Source organism: Phoca vitulina, unplaced genomic scaffold (genome assembly GCF_004348235.1).
Source record: "Phoca vitulina isolate PV1807 unplaced genomic scaffold, GSC_HSeal_1.0 scaffold4, whole genome shotgun sequence".
Lineage (NCBI taxonomy): Eukaryota > Metazoa > Chordata > Mammalia > Carnivora > Phocidae > Phoca > Phoca vitulina.
Genome location: NW_022589707.1, coordinates 82,434,545 through 82,448,415, shown reverse-complemented (window position 1 = coordinate 82,448,415; position 13,871 = coordinate 82,434,545). Strand labels below are relative to the sequence as shown.

The window sequence follows — 13,871 nt, the reverse complement described above, 5'->3', positions numbered from 1 at the left end:
TATCTTACATTTATTTATATAACTTGCTATTTCCACAATGGTACAGATTATAGACATTCACTCCTCTTGCTTTCTTATAAATAAAAGGTAATTTTTATTTAAAAAGGCGTCTGCCTTTGACTCAGGTCATGATCCCAGGGTTCTGGGATCGAGCCCCGCATCGGGCTCCCTGCTCAGGGAGAAGCCTGCTTCTCCCTCTCCAGCTGCCCCTGCTTCTGTTCCCTCTCTCGCTGTGTCGCTCTCTGTCAAATAAATAAATAAAATCTTTTTTAAAAATTTTAAAAATGAAATTAACATGCAAGAAATGCTAGATATTTGACTGTTTTCTCCAAAAACTCTTAAGCATAAAAATGGCATCAATTGACACAACGCTGACAACAAAAAATTCAGGTATTTAGTTACCTGGAAACATTTCACGGGGCTGCATCCTTGCGCTAAGCATGAACCACTGTTGAAGAAACACATATGCATAGAGCAGTGCTTTGCCTCAGTGAACCTGGATGGCATTAGCAAAACTCTGCCCACACGTCGCTTTTCAACATGAATCCTTTCTCCTGTGAGGTGTGTGGAGAACCAGGGGACATGCCGTGCGTGCTCTCGTCCTGTGATGGCCCCAGCTGTCGTGGCCCCCTGCCCCTCTCGAGCGATGCCGTCCAGCAAGCTCAGGAAGCAGAGTTTGTGATTCATAATTTGAGCAACCAGGTCCAGGGTTGGAAGCTCCGGGTAAATATGTCTTCTCTTGTTTTATTTGTAAAGCTGTAGCAATAGGAAGAAAAAAGCAAACTGTCTGAAATGTTTAAAACTGCCATTTAGCTTCGAGGCGAAAGGATAGGTTCTAGATATTACGTGTTCTTATGCTTGGAAACATAGGATTAAAAATACAGATGTGGATGTAAATGTACCTTTAGAAGTACATGTGAATATTGACATTTTCTATTATATATGTATCACATATATGTGTGTAAATGTATATTTGTGTGTGTGTGTGTGTGTGTGGAGAGAGAGAGAGAAGAGAAAGAAATCAAAGTTTGTGTTTGTAGGACATAGACTCATGTAGATGTTTCTTTTATAGCAAACACTACATAGAAATGGGAGACTATTAGCCTTAAAGGTTTGAAAACTTTAGATTTCTCAAAGTAAAGACTAATTTGTACAAATTCAAGAGTATATTTGAAATTCTACTAAATATACAAATTCTAATGTTAAAATTTAATTTAATGTTAGAAAATATTTTAATAGGAATACACCCTTAGGTCTTGTACTCCTTCCTGTGTTTTTAGACATGAGACAGTGGTTTTAATATTTAAGTACCTGATGATTGAGTCTCTAATAACTTGAAATGTTTTCATTTATTTTTCTGATCATGTTGATAAATGAGAATAATTTTTATTTTTTTTTTTTTATTTTTTTTTTTTTTAAAGATTTTATTTATTTATTTGAGAGAGAGAGAATGAGAGAGAGCACATGAGAAGGGGGAGGGTCAGACGGAGAAGCAGACTCCCTGCCGAGCAGGGAGCCCGATGTGGGACTCGATCCCGGGACTCCAGGATCATGACCTGAGCCGAAGGCAGTCGCTTAACCAACTGAGCCACCCAGGCGCCCCATTGAGAATAATTTTTAATTGCCTAGTTTTCCTTAGGGTTTTTTTGTGTGTGTGAATACATTATATATTCACCTGGAAAAGATGAATACAAGTTTAGGTATTCTGTGAATACACTGGATTCATCTTGTATACAAGATGATGATGTGTGCCCTAGTTTGCTCCATTTTTGACAATATACATAGAGTCTTTGATGAAGAAGAAAAATCTCTTAAAAAGCTAAATTTCTTTACCAATAATACAAGCACCAGGTGTTATATAAGACTGATGAATCACAGGCCTATACCTCTGAAACCATTAATACATTATATGTTAATTAATTGAATTTAAGTAAAAATTATTTAAATGAAAATATATCTACACACAAAAAATATATGTTAAATATTATAGCAGGCAGCATTCCTGTTTGTAAGCAACAGAAACCAACTCCTGAAAAAAACAGTCTCAGAATCAACAGGAGGATAGAAGGTCAAGCTTGGGAATGGGCTGAGAACCACAGCTAAGATATGGTGCATATCACAAGCACACACACACACACACACACACACACACGTGCACACACGAGCTTGCATGCACATGCACACACACAGAACAGCAGTTTCCTCCTTGAGCCTCCTGCATGAGCCTGAGCCCCAGCTGGTCCCAAGCCCTTGCTCCACATGCTCCCAAATCCAAGTTCTGGTGCAAACCTCTGATAAGCCCAGCTGGTGGATATCCCTATACATCCGGAATGTTGAAGATTTTTATTTACGTAGTCATAATTCTGCATTGCTACCTAGTTTTCACTTGTATGTTATTCTTCCTTCTTTGAACAAATATTCATTGAGTGCCTACTATGTGCAAGACATTTATCTAGATGTTGGGGAGCCAGCGGTGAACATAACAAAGACAAATCCTGGTCCTGCATCCCGGTGGTTAAAACAATCCTGAATTGTTAAACATAATTTTAAACAATTACACCTTACTGCCCCTTCTCAAAAAAACCAGAAACCTCACACCATTTAAAGAAGCCCTGTGTTAAGCTTTTACTTTTAAAAGATAGTCCCTGACATATGTTCTAGCAGAATTTGGCTTCATCAGCACGTAAATGAACAACTGGAAAGGGTGGGGGCGGGGTTTTTCATGTTGATAAAATGGTGTGCTATTTCCCTCTTGATTAGATGGGGGGAAGAGTGCCAGAAAAGATTGTGAGAGAATTCTCAGGAGCCAGTGGTGACAGAGGATGGATTGCAGAGAGATGTTTTAAGAGTGAAGTAATTTAGCAATCTCTTTCTCTCTGAATACAGCATCAACTAATCAACACAGATTTCATCTCTATAATTTTGTGTTTTCCTGTCCAGAGTATTTATTTCTGGAATTCTCATTTTACTTCCACGTGTTCTTACTTACTGCTAACCATTTTATTCTTTTTTTAATTGGGAGAGATATAATTAACATAGAACATTTTATTAGTTTCAGACATACATAATTTGGTAGATGTATATATTGCAAAATGATTAGCACAAGAAGTTTGGTTAACATCCATCACCTCACCTAGTTATATTTTTTTGTCATGGGAACTTTGAAGATCTCTCTCAGCAACTGCTCACCATTTTAAGGTTTTCAAAGTTCTAGAAAATTAAGGGACAACTCTCCAAAAAATGAAGATACATATTTTTAATCATGTAAATATTTCTTTTTCGTTTCATCATTTGCCAATGAGTGCAATTAAATCCTTTTCCACAAAATCCGTATGGCTCACATTAAGCTGGCTCCTTTTGTGGGGAAATAAGGGGAGATTTTTTTTTTTTCCTAATGGTGTTTGATCCTAATTAGCCCTACTTCTGTCACAATTAATTTATTCCATACAGCTCAACTTGGTGATATTACCCTATTGCTTTCTGGTTTTTTTTTTTTTTTTTCTTTCTCTTTCTCTAATTTGTTAGAATCTCAAGAAAAGCCCAGGAATTTTCTCAAATCACATAATTAAGAATTTGCACTTCTAGAGGGCAAGTTTTAGACCTATCATTCCTCCACCAAGTGTACAAGAAGTTTGGAATTTATCTTTGTAGCTTGCTCCGAGTTCAAACTCATTTATTAAAAGGAGGAATGCTTTCTTTTTAGCTTTCAGAAAAAGTACATTATTTGAATTTGAGGAATGTCAAGAAGAGTAATTATTTTAACTTACATAAAAGAAAATGCTCTTAACTTATTAAACGTAATGACCACTCTACGTAGTCCCAAGTAATTTGCTGATGTGATAGGAATGCTAAAGTCTCATTAAAACAGAATTTGTGTTTTACATTTGTATAAGGAAAAGTCATTAGCACTAGGTCAAAACTGTTTTCAAATAATACTTTTGATCACTAATAATGGTTTTAAGAGATAAAGTCACATTATTTTTTTAAAGATTTTATTTTTTAAGTAATCTCTACACCCAACGTGGGGCTCAAACTCACAACCCTGAGATTAAGAGTCACCTGCGGCACCCACTGAGCCAGCCGGGCGCTACAAGATAAATTCACAGTCAGCAAAAATGATAATGAAAACAAATAATATCACCTCGTAAATGAATCCCTTAAAATGATCTTTTAATTCTCTATAGTCCTATTTTGTTTTTAGTGAGTTTCATTTGGCCCAGCTAAGTAATTAAACATCACACAATGTGCCTCATTGTGTTTTTTCCTCATTGTTATTTTTTTCTTATTCCAGCTCAAAAATGTAAGTAAACTGGCAGAAGTCTCCAAAAACAATGCCTTACAGCTAAGTGAGAAACTGAGGAATATGAAAAATCAAAGTGAATCTGAAGAAGAGAAGATGAGTCTTTTAACCAAAAAGCTGAAAATGTTTTTGTCAGGTAATTAGAAAAATATATTGGAACTAGTTTTGTTTCTTTTTCTTTGCTTTTTTTTTAAAGTATACTCAAACAGCATAACCAATTTCAAATTACATAAGTGGAAATGAAATGCCTAAATCAGAAACATGATGTACCCCTTGATTTAAAATTTCTTAATGAAAATAATCCCCAAATAATAACTCTGTACGAAAAAATATATATATCTATGTATATATGGCTATCTGTATAAGATAAATTTAGTAAAAAGTCCTAGAATTTAGTTAAAATTTCAAACAAATGAACTTGGTGCTTAAAGTTATGTGGTTTTTTTTAAGAAAAAAGTCTAACATGATGATTCTATCAGATTTCCTAATGTTATGATTCCATGATTTTCTCTGCTGGCAGACTGTGTGAGATCAAGGCATGCCAGATTTGGTTAGTATACCAAATACTATAGTGAGGTGGTATCTAAAATATCGGTTGTTAACTATTATGGACTATTTTCCAAGTTTCGTATTGGTTCTCTGTGATTGGCCGAAAGGTACAATTTGATCCATTTATTATTATAATTATGATGTTATTATCCCTCATTGTACCTTATTATGGGAGAAGTTCACTTTGATTTTATTTTTTTAGAAGTTTATTTTAAACTACAGAGAATTATTAGTTGAAGATAAAAATCAAATAGTACAGCTGGAAATTGACCTGAAAACTCACTCTGTGCAAATAACGCAGCTTGGGTACATTATATGGAATTAATCTTAAGAGGCTTTCTTCTCCATCACCGTCTTCCAGATTCAGTAACTTAATACTCCTCACATGAATCAGCTGACAATTGGGATGTCTGTTACCATCTTTGCAACCACTTTGTGAACCTGTTTAATATTTGTAAGAGACCCCTATGGCCAATTGTTTTTTCTACCTCCATATCTCTAGATACTGTATGAACAGTTCTAGTCTTGATTTTCAAAATAAGAACAAAATGAGGCAGGACAAATAACCAATAAAAATGACCAAAATAATCAGTAAAAATGAATGAGGTGGGATCTGTCTACTGGATGTTTTGTTTGTTCAAAAGCCAATTTTCAGTGAGTTAGCATTGATTAGACACAGATCCAGGAACTGGTTGGATTAAGGAACACCTTAGCTATTTCTGCAGATACAGGTCAATTCAGGCACCAAAACCAAACCAAAACCAAACTGCCAGACCAGTTGTGCGAAATGGCGTGATACACTTCTGGGCCCCAGCGATGGCTCAGAAGGCAAGTTCTACTGCTTTCCACCTCATTCACTGGGTTATAGAGCCTATTCCCTTACTGGTCTCATTTCTCATTGCTGCTGAATACATCTCTAATAATAAAGTTTAATTACCCCAAGGAGTTAAAAAAAAAACAAAACAAAAACTGTGTCCATTATTACAACAAAAATTAGACTAGGCAAAGGGAAAAATCCTATTCTATAAAAGAAACGTCTCTGATCTGGGCCCCAAGATCCTTGGTCACCAGGAAGCAGTACCCTTCACTCACCAATTTCTTTTCCTCTATCCTTTCCATAAAGCCCAAATAAAAGTATTATTAAATTGTATGGTGGCTACACTACTCCACTCTTCTTGACCATATTAATATTTTCCTTGGGGTCTGAATTCCCCATTAACGAAGTTATGTGTCACTTCTCCTGAAAGTCCCATAGAAAAATTTTGAATTTATGATCTCATAACAAGTGCCAATAAATGTTCAATGACAAATATGTGGCTAAATTAAATTCACTTTTTATTAGAACCCTTTTTATAAAATGAAATACCATTTCTTTCAAAAGTCAGCTTCCAAGAACAGTACATTCTGTTTCAAATATGATTTTGATTTAGTCACAAAAAATCTTGTTACTTTTTTTTTTCAAAAACATGACAGGAAGTAAAATACTCCTTTTATTTTAAACAAGACAGCTAGAGCGAAAATGATCACCAAAAGGATATATACTCATGTCATGTCCGTCAAATGCTAAAAGGTGTCTGTGGTGCCCACCGCCTCCTGAAGAAGAAGCCGAGGTCCTTGGCCTCACATTTAGAGGCTCCCGTGCTCTGCTCCCAGCCTTTCGGGACTTGCACCCCCCCCCCACCCCCGCATTTAGACTCGACTCTCTCACCAACACTGATCCGAGGACTGCTTCCTGCTGCACCCAAGCTTTGGCATCTGTGGGTCGCTCAGTTTAGAATGCCTTTACCCCTGCCTTCACCCCACATTTCCACAGGTATAACCTCTGCTGTCCTCCAGGCTCAGTTTATGTGCCTTTTTGAGGTTCTTCCTGAAATATTTTCTCCTCCCTCTGGATCCCATATCATTTCGTCTTCTATTTATCATTTCTATTCTCATGTGATCAGTATTCATATGGAATGGCTTATACTCCCCCACTGGATGGTCAGCACTCCAGCTGCCCACACGGGCTTTAGCATTATGCCTCAGTAAGGAGCCAGAGATCACAGAGTGTTAGCACCCCGGACCCAAACAGTCCATCTTCCGCTTCAGTTCTCAGGAAGGCCGATTTTATTTTCCTGAAAAGCAGGGCATGGGTGTATTTAACAGTTTCCTGATAACACATTATTCATCCGGTACTTTACTCTCTATTGTCAAGTTCCCTTCTCAAAATAGGACTTTGAGTGGTAGCATCAGGTAGAGTTGCCCCGTTACACAGATGAGCAACAACTGTGAGCCTTTTGATGTCACGGAGGATTAGAATCAAGTTTTGTTGAGTCCAAACCTGGCGCTTCCCCAGTGTCTCATTCACTGTATTCAAATCTTCGTAACAGGCATCTAACCATTTTAATTGCTTTTTGACTTAACTGGTTCTTAGGAGGACGTTTCGCAGAATATATACAATATTCCAAGTCTGTAGTTTTTCAGTTTTCCAGCAAGCATTTGTGTAGCGTGTATTCGACACTACACGAACAGTGTTTCTTTCAGAGAGAAGGGAAAACTGAGGATGAAGAAGAATCTACGGACGTAGACAGTCTAATCCCGGTGTCCTAGGGACACATAATCAGTTGCACATACTTATGACTTAGAGTTCGTTGTGGTTGTATTTACAAGATACAGTGTTTACTAAGGAGACACAATGACCTAAAACCACCTTCTTATTTAAGAGGAAAACGTGCCTCCAGAGGACATAGAGAAGGTTGCAAATCGCGTACTTGACATCCACCTACCAATGACATCGCAGAATTTAACCCATGAACTTGACAAAATACGGAAGCTGATGCAGCTCTATGAGGACTACGGAACAGATGAGGACAGGCTATGTAAAGCAGCAGAGGAAGCCCAAAAGGTTTTGGTGAAGGCAAAAGATGCTGAGTAAGTACAGTATTAATATTCTCATCTTGCTCGCCCAGGCCAACTCCTAAAAGGCCATCTGAAAAATATCTGGGTGAGGAGCTATTTAATGTTCGAATGAAATTACCCTCCAGTAGCTCAGTGCCCAGGGTGAGGGCTAAGCTATTTGCAGGAGCCTCAGGAAGCTGGGGGATTGGGAGGCAGGGGGCAGGAATGCTTGTTTCCCATTTGCTATAGACTTGGAATGCCTTTCCAGTGACCTGTTACTCTTTATACCAATTAATGCCATACACTAGCTGTATGCCAATATCTTAACAGGTGGTGGGAATATCGGTGTCTTTTCCCTTTCTTGCTGACCTATGTCTGCTACTTCCTAAATGTACCATAATAGACAGTACTTTGAAGATCTAAATTTTTTTAAGAAAGACTACACTAATGGGGAGCCTGGGTGCCTCAGTCAGTTAAGTGTCTGCCTTCGGCTCAGGTCATGATCCCAGGGTCCCAGGATCGAGTCCCACATCAGGCTCCGTGTTCAGCGGGAAGTCTGCTTCTCCTTCTGACCCTCACCCCTCTTGTGCTCTCTCGGTCACTCTCTCTCAAATAAATGAATAAGCTCTTAAAAAAAAAAAAAAAGACTACACTAAAAAGATATGATGGTGAGGAGTAAAAGAAACGAACACTAGTGCCCTAGGAATAACACGGGAGTAAAACTACAGATATGGTACACGGAGTTCATTAACTCGTGCTTCCTTTTGCCCTTGTTGACTTAGCCAAGCAAATGGGAAGAGGCATGTTGGTGTTTTTTTTTTTTTTTTTTTTAAGATTTTTATTTATTCATCAGAGACAGAAAGAGAGGCAGAGGGAGAAGCAGGCTCCCCGCTGAGCAGGGAGCCCGATGCGGGACTCGATCCCAGGACTCTGGGATCATGACCTGAGCCGAAGGCAGACGCTTAACCATCTGAGCCACCCAGGCGCCCAAGGAATGTTGGTGTTTTTAGGAGCATGGTGTGCTGCGGGTCAGAGTTGTGGGCTCGGTTGGATGGTGGCAATACCATCACGTCAGGACGCCCAGCAGTTGAGACCTGAGCTTGCTTTGCCGTCTCCCCAGCCACTTGTATAAATGAAGTGCACCAGACTCCCCTGTAGGCCCAACCCCTTCCGGTTTTAATACTTACAACCAGGAAGACGAAGTAACTGCGGTACGATCACACAGCTGTCAGAAATGATGCTGAGGAAGGATTCTTTATAACATGCAGGGATTCTTCGAGCGTAATGTTAATGCTTTAAAAAAAAAAAAGGTAACAGATTATATATAGAAGAGGATCTCCATCATGGAAAGAAAATATTTTGTAGGACAAAGATGCTAGAATATGCTGGTATCTTAAAAAGATTAGTGGTAAATTTTTCCCTTCCTGATATGTTTTTTTCTCTTTTGGTGTGTGTTGCTGCCTCCTCCTCTCCCTCCTCCTCCTTCTCCTCTTCCTTCTCTTCTTCTTCTTCCTCTTCTTCTTCTATTTTTAGGTATTTTCCCAATTTACTCTAAAAGCAGTTACATTGAAAATTTAAAGGAAAAAGAATAAATACAAAGATATGCGGGGGTGTTATGAGAAGGGAAGCCTCCTGAACCCCTTCTGTAACTGTAGGGAAAGAAGTAAAGAAAGGGAAGCCTACTTATTATATGGTTCAACCACAGGATATTCTGGAAAAGGCAAAACCGTGGAGATAGTAAAAAAGATCAGTAGTTGCCGGGGGTTGAGGGGAGGGATGAATAGGTGGAGCAGAGAGAACTTTTAGGACAGTAAAAATACTCCGTGTGATTCTAGAATGATGAATACATGTCATTATACATTTGTCCCAAGTCACCAAGTGAACACCACCAAGAGTGAACCCTAATGTACACTCTGGACTTCGGTGTCTCTGATGTGTTGATGTAGACTCAGCCTCTGGCGGGGAGGTTGACTAACGAATGTCCCAGTCTGGCGGGGAGGTTGATAACTGGGGAGGCTCTGCATGTGTGGACACGGCGGGTATAGGGAACTCTCCGCACCTTCTGCTTTTTTTTGCTATGAATCTAAAACAGCTCTTTAAAAAAATAGCCTTTTTAAAAAGTGAGAGAGAGACTCCACTGGGAGGAGATGTAGGGTTGCGTGGGGCAGGGGATGTTTTGCAATTTAGCTAGTTTTGCTCTTCCACACGCATTTCAAATGATCCTTCTGCAAAGGTCTATCTGATAGTTCACTCACTTGGTATATTCTTCCAAAGGTGGTTTTGAGCCCACAGATCCAAGTATCTGGTGAGTGTTGACTTGAGGTGAGCTTATTTCTGTAAAATAGACAATCAGTTGGAATGCTTGTGATTTTAACCTCTGAAGGGGCCCCTGGCAGCTAGAATGTCAGTGGAGCTTAAATAAACCTGAATAAACACAGCCTGGAAACGGAGGGCTTTTAGTTCTCTTTGCTGTCTGTGGGGCCCCTTCACTCTCCCACCCCCGCTCCGGCGAGGATTTAGAGTGTGGCTGAAGTGGGAGAAATTAGGGAACTGGAATCGGCCGAGGATTGTTATTTTGTTCAAAGCTTGCCAGTGACGGTCATCAAGCCTCTCTGGTTAGGACAAATTAAGAATAAACAAGACCTGTATCTTTGATTTGCATACCTGGCGAAATCTGTATCTACTTGATATGCATATATATGCGTTGTTATGGGCATTTCAACCTACCTATTTCTCAAAATAAAGATTACCGCACTTGGCCTTGCTTAAGAGCAATTTAAATTTACTTTATAAATAATTCAGCCAAGCTTTTCGTGGAGTCGAATGGACTCCCAAGGTGAAACAAATGAATAATTGTGTATTTATCTAATCTGACACGTTAATATCCTACCTTAGAAAAGCAGCAAATGTTCTATTAAATCTTGACAAAACGCTGAATAAATTGCAACGAGTTCAAGTCACCCAAGGACGGGTAAATTCTACCATCACACAGCTGACGGCGGAGATAACAAAAATTAAAAAGAATGTACTGCAGGTATTTATCTTCTTGGAAACTAAGCTGAAAAAGATTTTGAATGTGGAGACAGCCTGGTGTTGATGCGTGCCCATGTCATGCTTGCCTGACCTGCCTGATGGGATGATTGTAGGATAAAATGAAACGGTGGTGCTATGATACGTTTAACTGATGTTCTACAGAGTTCCCACGGCATCACTTCATCATTGCCGACCCCTCCTGGGGGGACGAAGCAGGTGCTACCACCAGCTTGTAAATGAGGAAACTGAGACTCAGGGAGGTTAAGTGACTTGCCTAAGGTCACACAGCTAATTAAAGGTAGATTTGAGGTGGGAGTTTATCCCTTCTGACTCCAGGGAAAGTAATAGACTTGTTAAAGCTCACAAGGCAAAGAAATAAAGTTCGTTGTTGCCAGGTTTTTGTAACTGCCAGGTTTGGCATGAAATCTCATCAGAGTACCTTAGGACTAAAAGGATATCTTACCCGAAAGAAAGTGTTCTCTCCGGAGCTCGGTGGGAGCCCGGCCATGGTTTAACCCCCATCATGGATCCAGGAGAGGAAGTCTGGCAGTTGGCGGACAGGACAGGACCTAGTCCCAAGCCGTGTGCCGTGTCTTCCTCCAAGGCTCCATCCTCCAGCCCATCCCCTTCCCCACAGAATGCCAGCTCCCCAGTCTCTGTTCTTCAGCCAGGTTGTATAGATCCAAACGCACGACGCATTTTGAAAAGAAAAGCAGAAAGAGAGAGAACAGGAAGTAGTGCACCAGGAAATGAAAAGCTTAGATGTGAACAGGTTTCAAATATAGGGTAGCAAAAAAACCAAAGAAGGCCTCCAGGTTTTCCCCTTCGAGGCATATACGCTAGACCCGGGGATGGCCAAATACAGCGCATGGGCCAAATGGGCGCACTGTTTGTTTTCTTTTTAATCTAAAATCACAAAGTTTTATTGGAGTCCAGCCACGTATTGTCTGTGGCTGCTTTTGTGCCACGGTGGCAGAGAGTTGAGGGTTGTAATAGAGACTTCATGGGCCACGGAATATAAAACATTTACTGTCTGGTCCTTTACAGAAAATGCCTGTAGATTTGTGCTCTAGAAAAAACATATCCAAAGGCACAAGAAGGTTTTTGGTTTTTTTTTTTTTTTTACAAATACGGTAGACCAGGGCTCTCACGGAACCCTCCTAGTAGAAAAAAAACCCAAATGTTGGCTGGGATATTTTTTTAAAATTGTAATACATAGCTGAATTAATAAGACATGGAGGAAATCTTCAGAGGCCAACAGTGACGGGGAAGTACAAATCCAGAGAGGTAATAAAGCATGAACCTGACGGCAGGCAGAGGGTGTCCGCCAATCGCTGGTGTAGGAGAGCTGTTGGCTTTAATGCTCGCCATGCATAAGAGACAGAAAACAAAGGAGAGAATATGACCCCTGCATGGAAAGGCAAAATCCTCAGTGAAGTGTTCAACTACTACTACCTACTACTGCATGCCCACTGCACGCATGCGTGTGCACACAACCACACACACACACACACACACACACACGGAGGGGCAGTGCCAGTAAAGACTCTTGCTGTGGGGGAGGAAGGTCTTCACTAAGAATTGCTAACCATAAGCTGGCTCTTACACGAGTTCGAGGTTAGAATTCACACTACCCGTATGGCCCCGATAACCCAAGCTAAAAAATGTCACTTAAAGTGGTTGTGGGCTGAGAGTGCCCTCAGAGGCCTGACAGAGGCCAGCAGAAATCCCCTCCCAAGGAATGCACCTTAAAAAGCCTCAAAAATGTCTCTCAAAACACATAAAAGAACAAATTGCCTCAAGCAAGAGGCACCAGAAAGAGTAGACAAGAGACTGCGGATTATGGCGGTTACTGGATGTAGAAATACAAAATCAGAATGTTCATTATGCTTACAAAAATCAAAAAAGGTATAAAAGTATGACCCAAGAACAAGATATAAGAGATAACAGATGACTAGTCAGATTTGACTTCTAGATGGGACAAATGGAGCCACAGAAATAAGAAACAAATACTAAGATGTTCATTATTGTTTGTAAGGAGGAAAAATGAGAAGCCGGCTGCATCAGCTGGAGAAGAAAAATGTAAATTGTATGTCCAAACAATGCAATGCTTTAAATTGCTAAAACTGAATAAACAAGAGCTATGCAAATTCGTCAGGAAGAACTGTACAAGCATAATTTTGAATTAAAATTCAAGTAGCATATATTTGTATAAAGTTAAAAAAAATACTGCATATGTTAGACTGCGTAGGATATAGGAAAAAGCGGGTAGAAGTACGTGGAGTGACAAATACTAGATTCAGGACAGTGGTTACCTTATGGGGAGGGAGGGGGTGTGAGGAGAGCCTTAGCTGAGGTGCTTTATTCTTAAACTGGCCACTGAGCGCATGGATACATGTCATAGTTGCTTTTATAACCATGTGGATGTCTGAAATATTTATTACAACGTTGTTTTCAATGGAACCGAAAAAATTGAAGGAATGATTCACTTTCCCTTCCCACCTAGCTTATTTTCTGAGGGGTAATTATATCATTTGTTTTCTTGTTGTTTTTACATAAAAAGACCTTCTCCTCTCTGCTCTTTAAATCAACAACAGGCTGAAAATGAAGCTAAGGACACTAAGAATGAGCTGGACTTAGCAAAGCAGCGGTCAGTGCTGGAGGACGGGCTTTCCCGGCTGCAGACCAAGTTGCAAAGGAATCGAGAGCAAGCCGCCCGTGTGACAGCTCAGGCCACATTGGCCCAACGCCAGGCTGGGGGCCTTGAGCAGGTCATTAGCCCCACCAGTGCCACCAAGAGCAGACAGACAGAGCCTCTTTGAAGGATAATCCTCTAACCTCAGCTCCTTGTGCCGTTTATCAGCGGTCCCCTTAGTGCTGGACCGTGCTCAGTGGCATGTGGTAGTAGTGATCCCGACAGGCATGAAGCCTCTTCTGTAGTGGAGGACTGTCTCCAGGGAAGACAGAAGTCCTTTGACCAAATTAGGATGGGGTGTTTCCTCCCCAAATCTCCTCCTCCTAGGACTACTAGCGGTGTCCTCGTCAAATGTTTCCTTTCTTCCAAACGTTCACATTTTGTGCCATTGGTCTATCTTGGGAGTATTTACCCTTT

At 40.2% G+C, this 13,871-nt stretch overlaps 1 protein-coding gene and 1 long non-coding RNA gene across 10 annotated transcripts in view; one reads left to right on the top strand and one right to left on the bottom strand.

Annotated features, from left to right (window-relative positions):
* LOC116631155 overlaps positions 1 to 13,871 on the bottom strand; it is a 44,325-nt gene that overhangs the window by 4,006 nt on the left and 26,448 nt on the right. For 6 of the 9 annotated variants that reach the window (XR_004299099.1, XR_004299103.1, XR_004299102.1 and 3 more), the window contains exons 2-5: positions 11,223 to 11,420; positions 9,982 to 10,060; positions 8,914 to 9,019; positions 403 to 756 (exon numbers count right to left, since the gene is read on the bottom strand). This is a non-coding gene — a long non-coding RNA (uncharacterized LOC116631155). Of the gene's footprint in view, positions 1 to 202; positions 243 to 402; positions 757 to 8,913; positions 9,020 to 9,981; positions 10,061 to 11,222; positions 11,421 to 13,871 lie in introns of those variants that run through there. The other 3 variants (XR_004299098.1, XR_004299097.1, XR_004299101.1) reach the window with 2 other exon arrangements.
* LAMB4 (laminin subunit beta 4) overlaps positions 1 to 13,871 on the top strand; it is a 90,416-nt gene that overhangs the window by 70,486 nt on the left and 6,059 nt on the right. Inside the window, exons 27-31 of the mRNA XM_032402396.1 lie at positions 562 to 723; positions 4,292 to 4,436; positions 7,552 to 7,759; positions 10,622 to 10,760; positions 13,357 to 13,530. Of these exons, the coding sequence (XP_032258287.1) occupies positions 562 to 723; positions 4,292 to 4,436; positions 7,552 to 7,759; positions 10,622 to 10,760; positions 13,357 to 13,530 (828 nt within the window). The remainder of the gene's footprint in view (positions 1 to 561; positions 724 to 4,291; positions 4,437 to 7,551; positions 7,760 to 10,621; positions 10,761 to 13,356; positions 13,531 to 13,871) is intronic.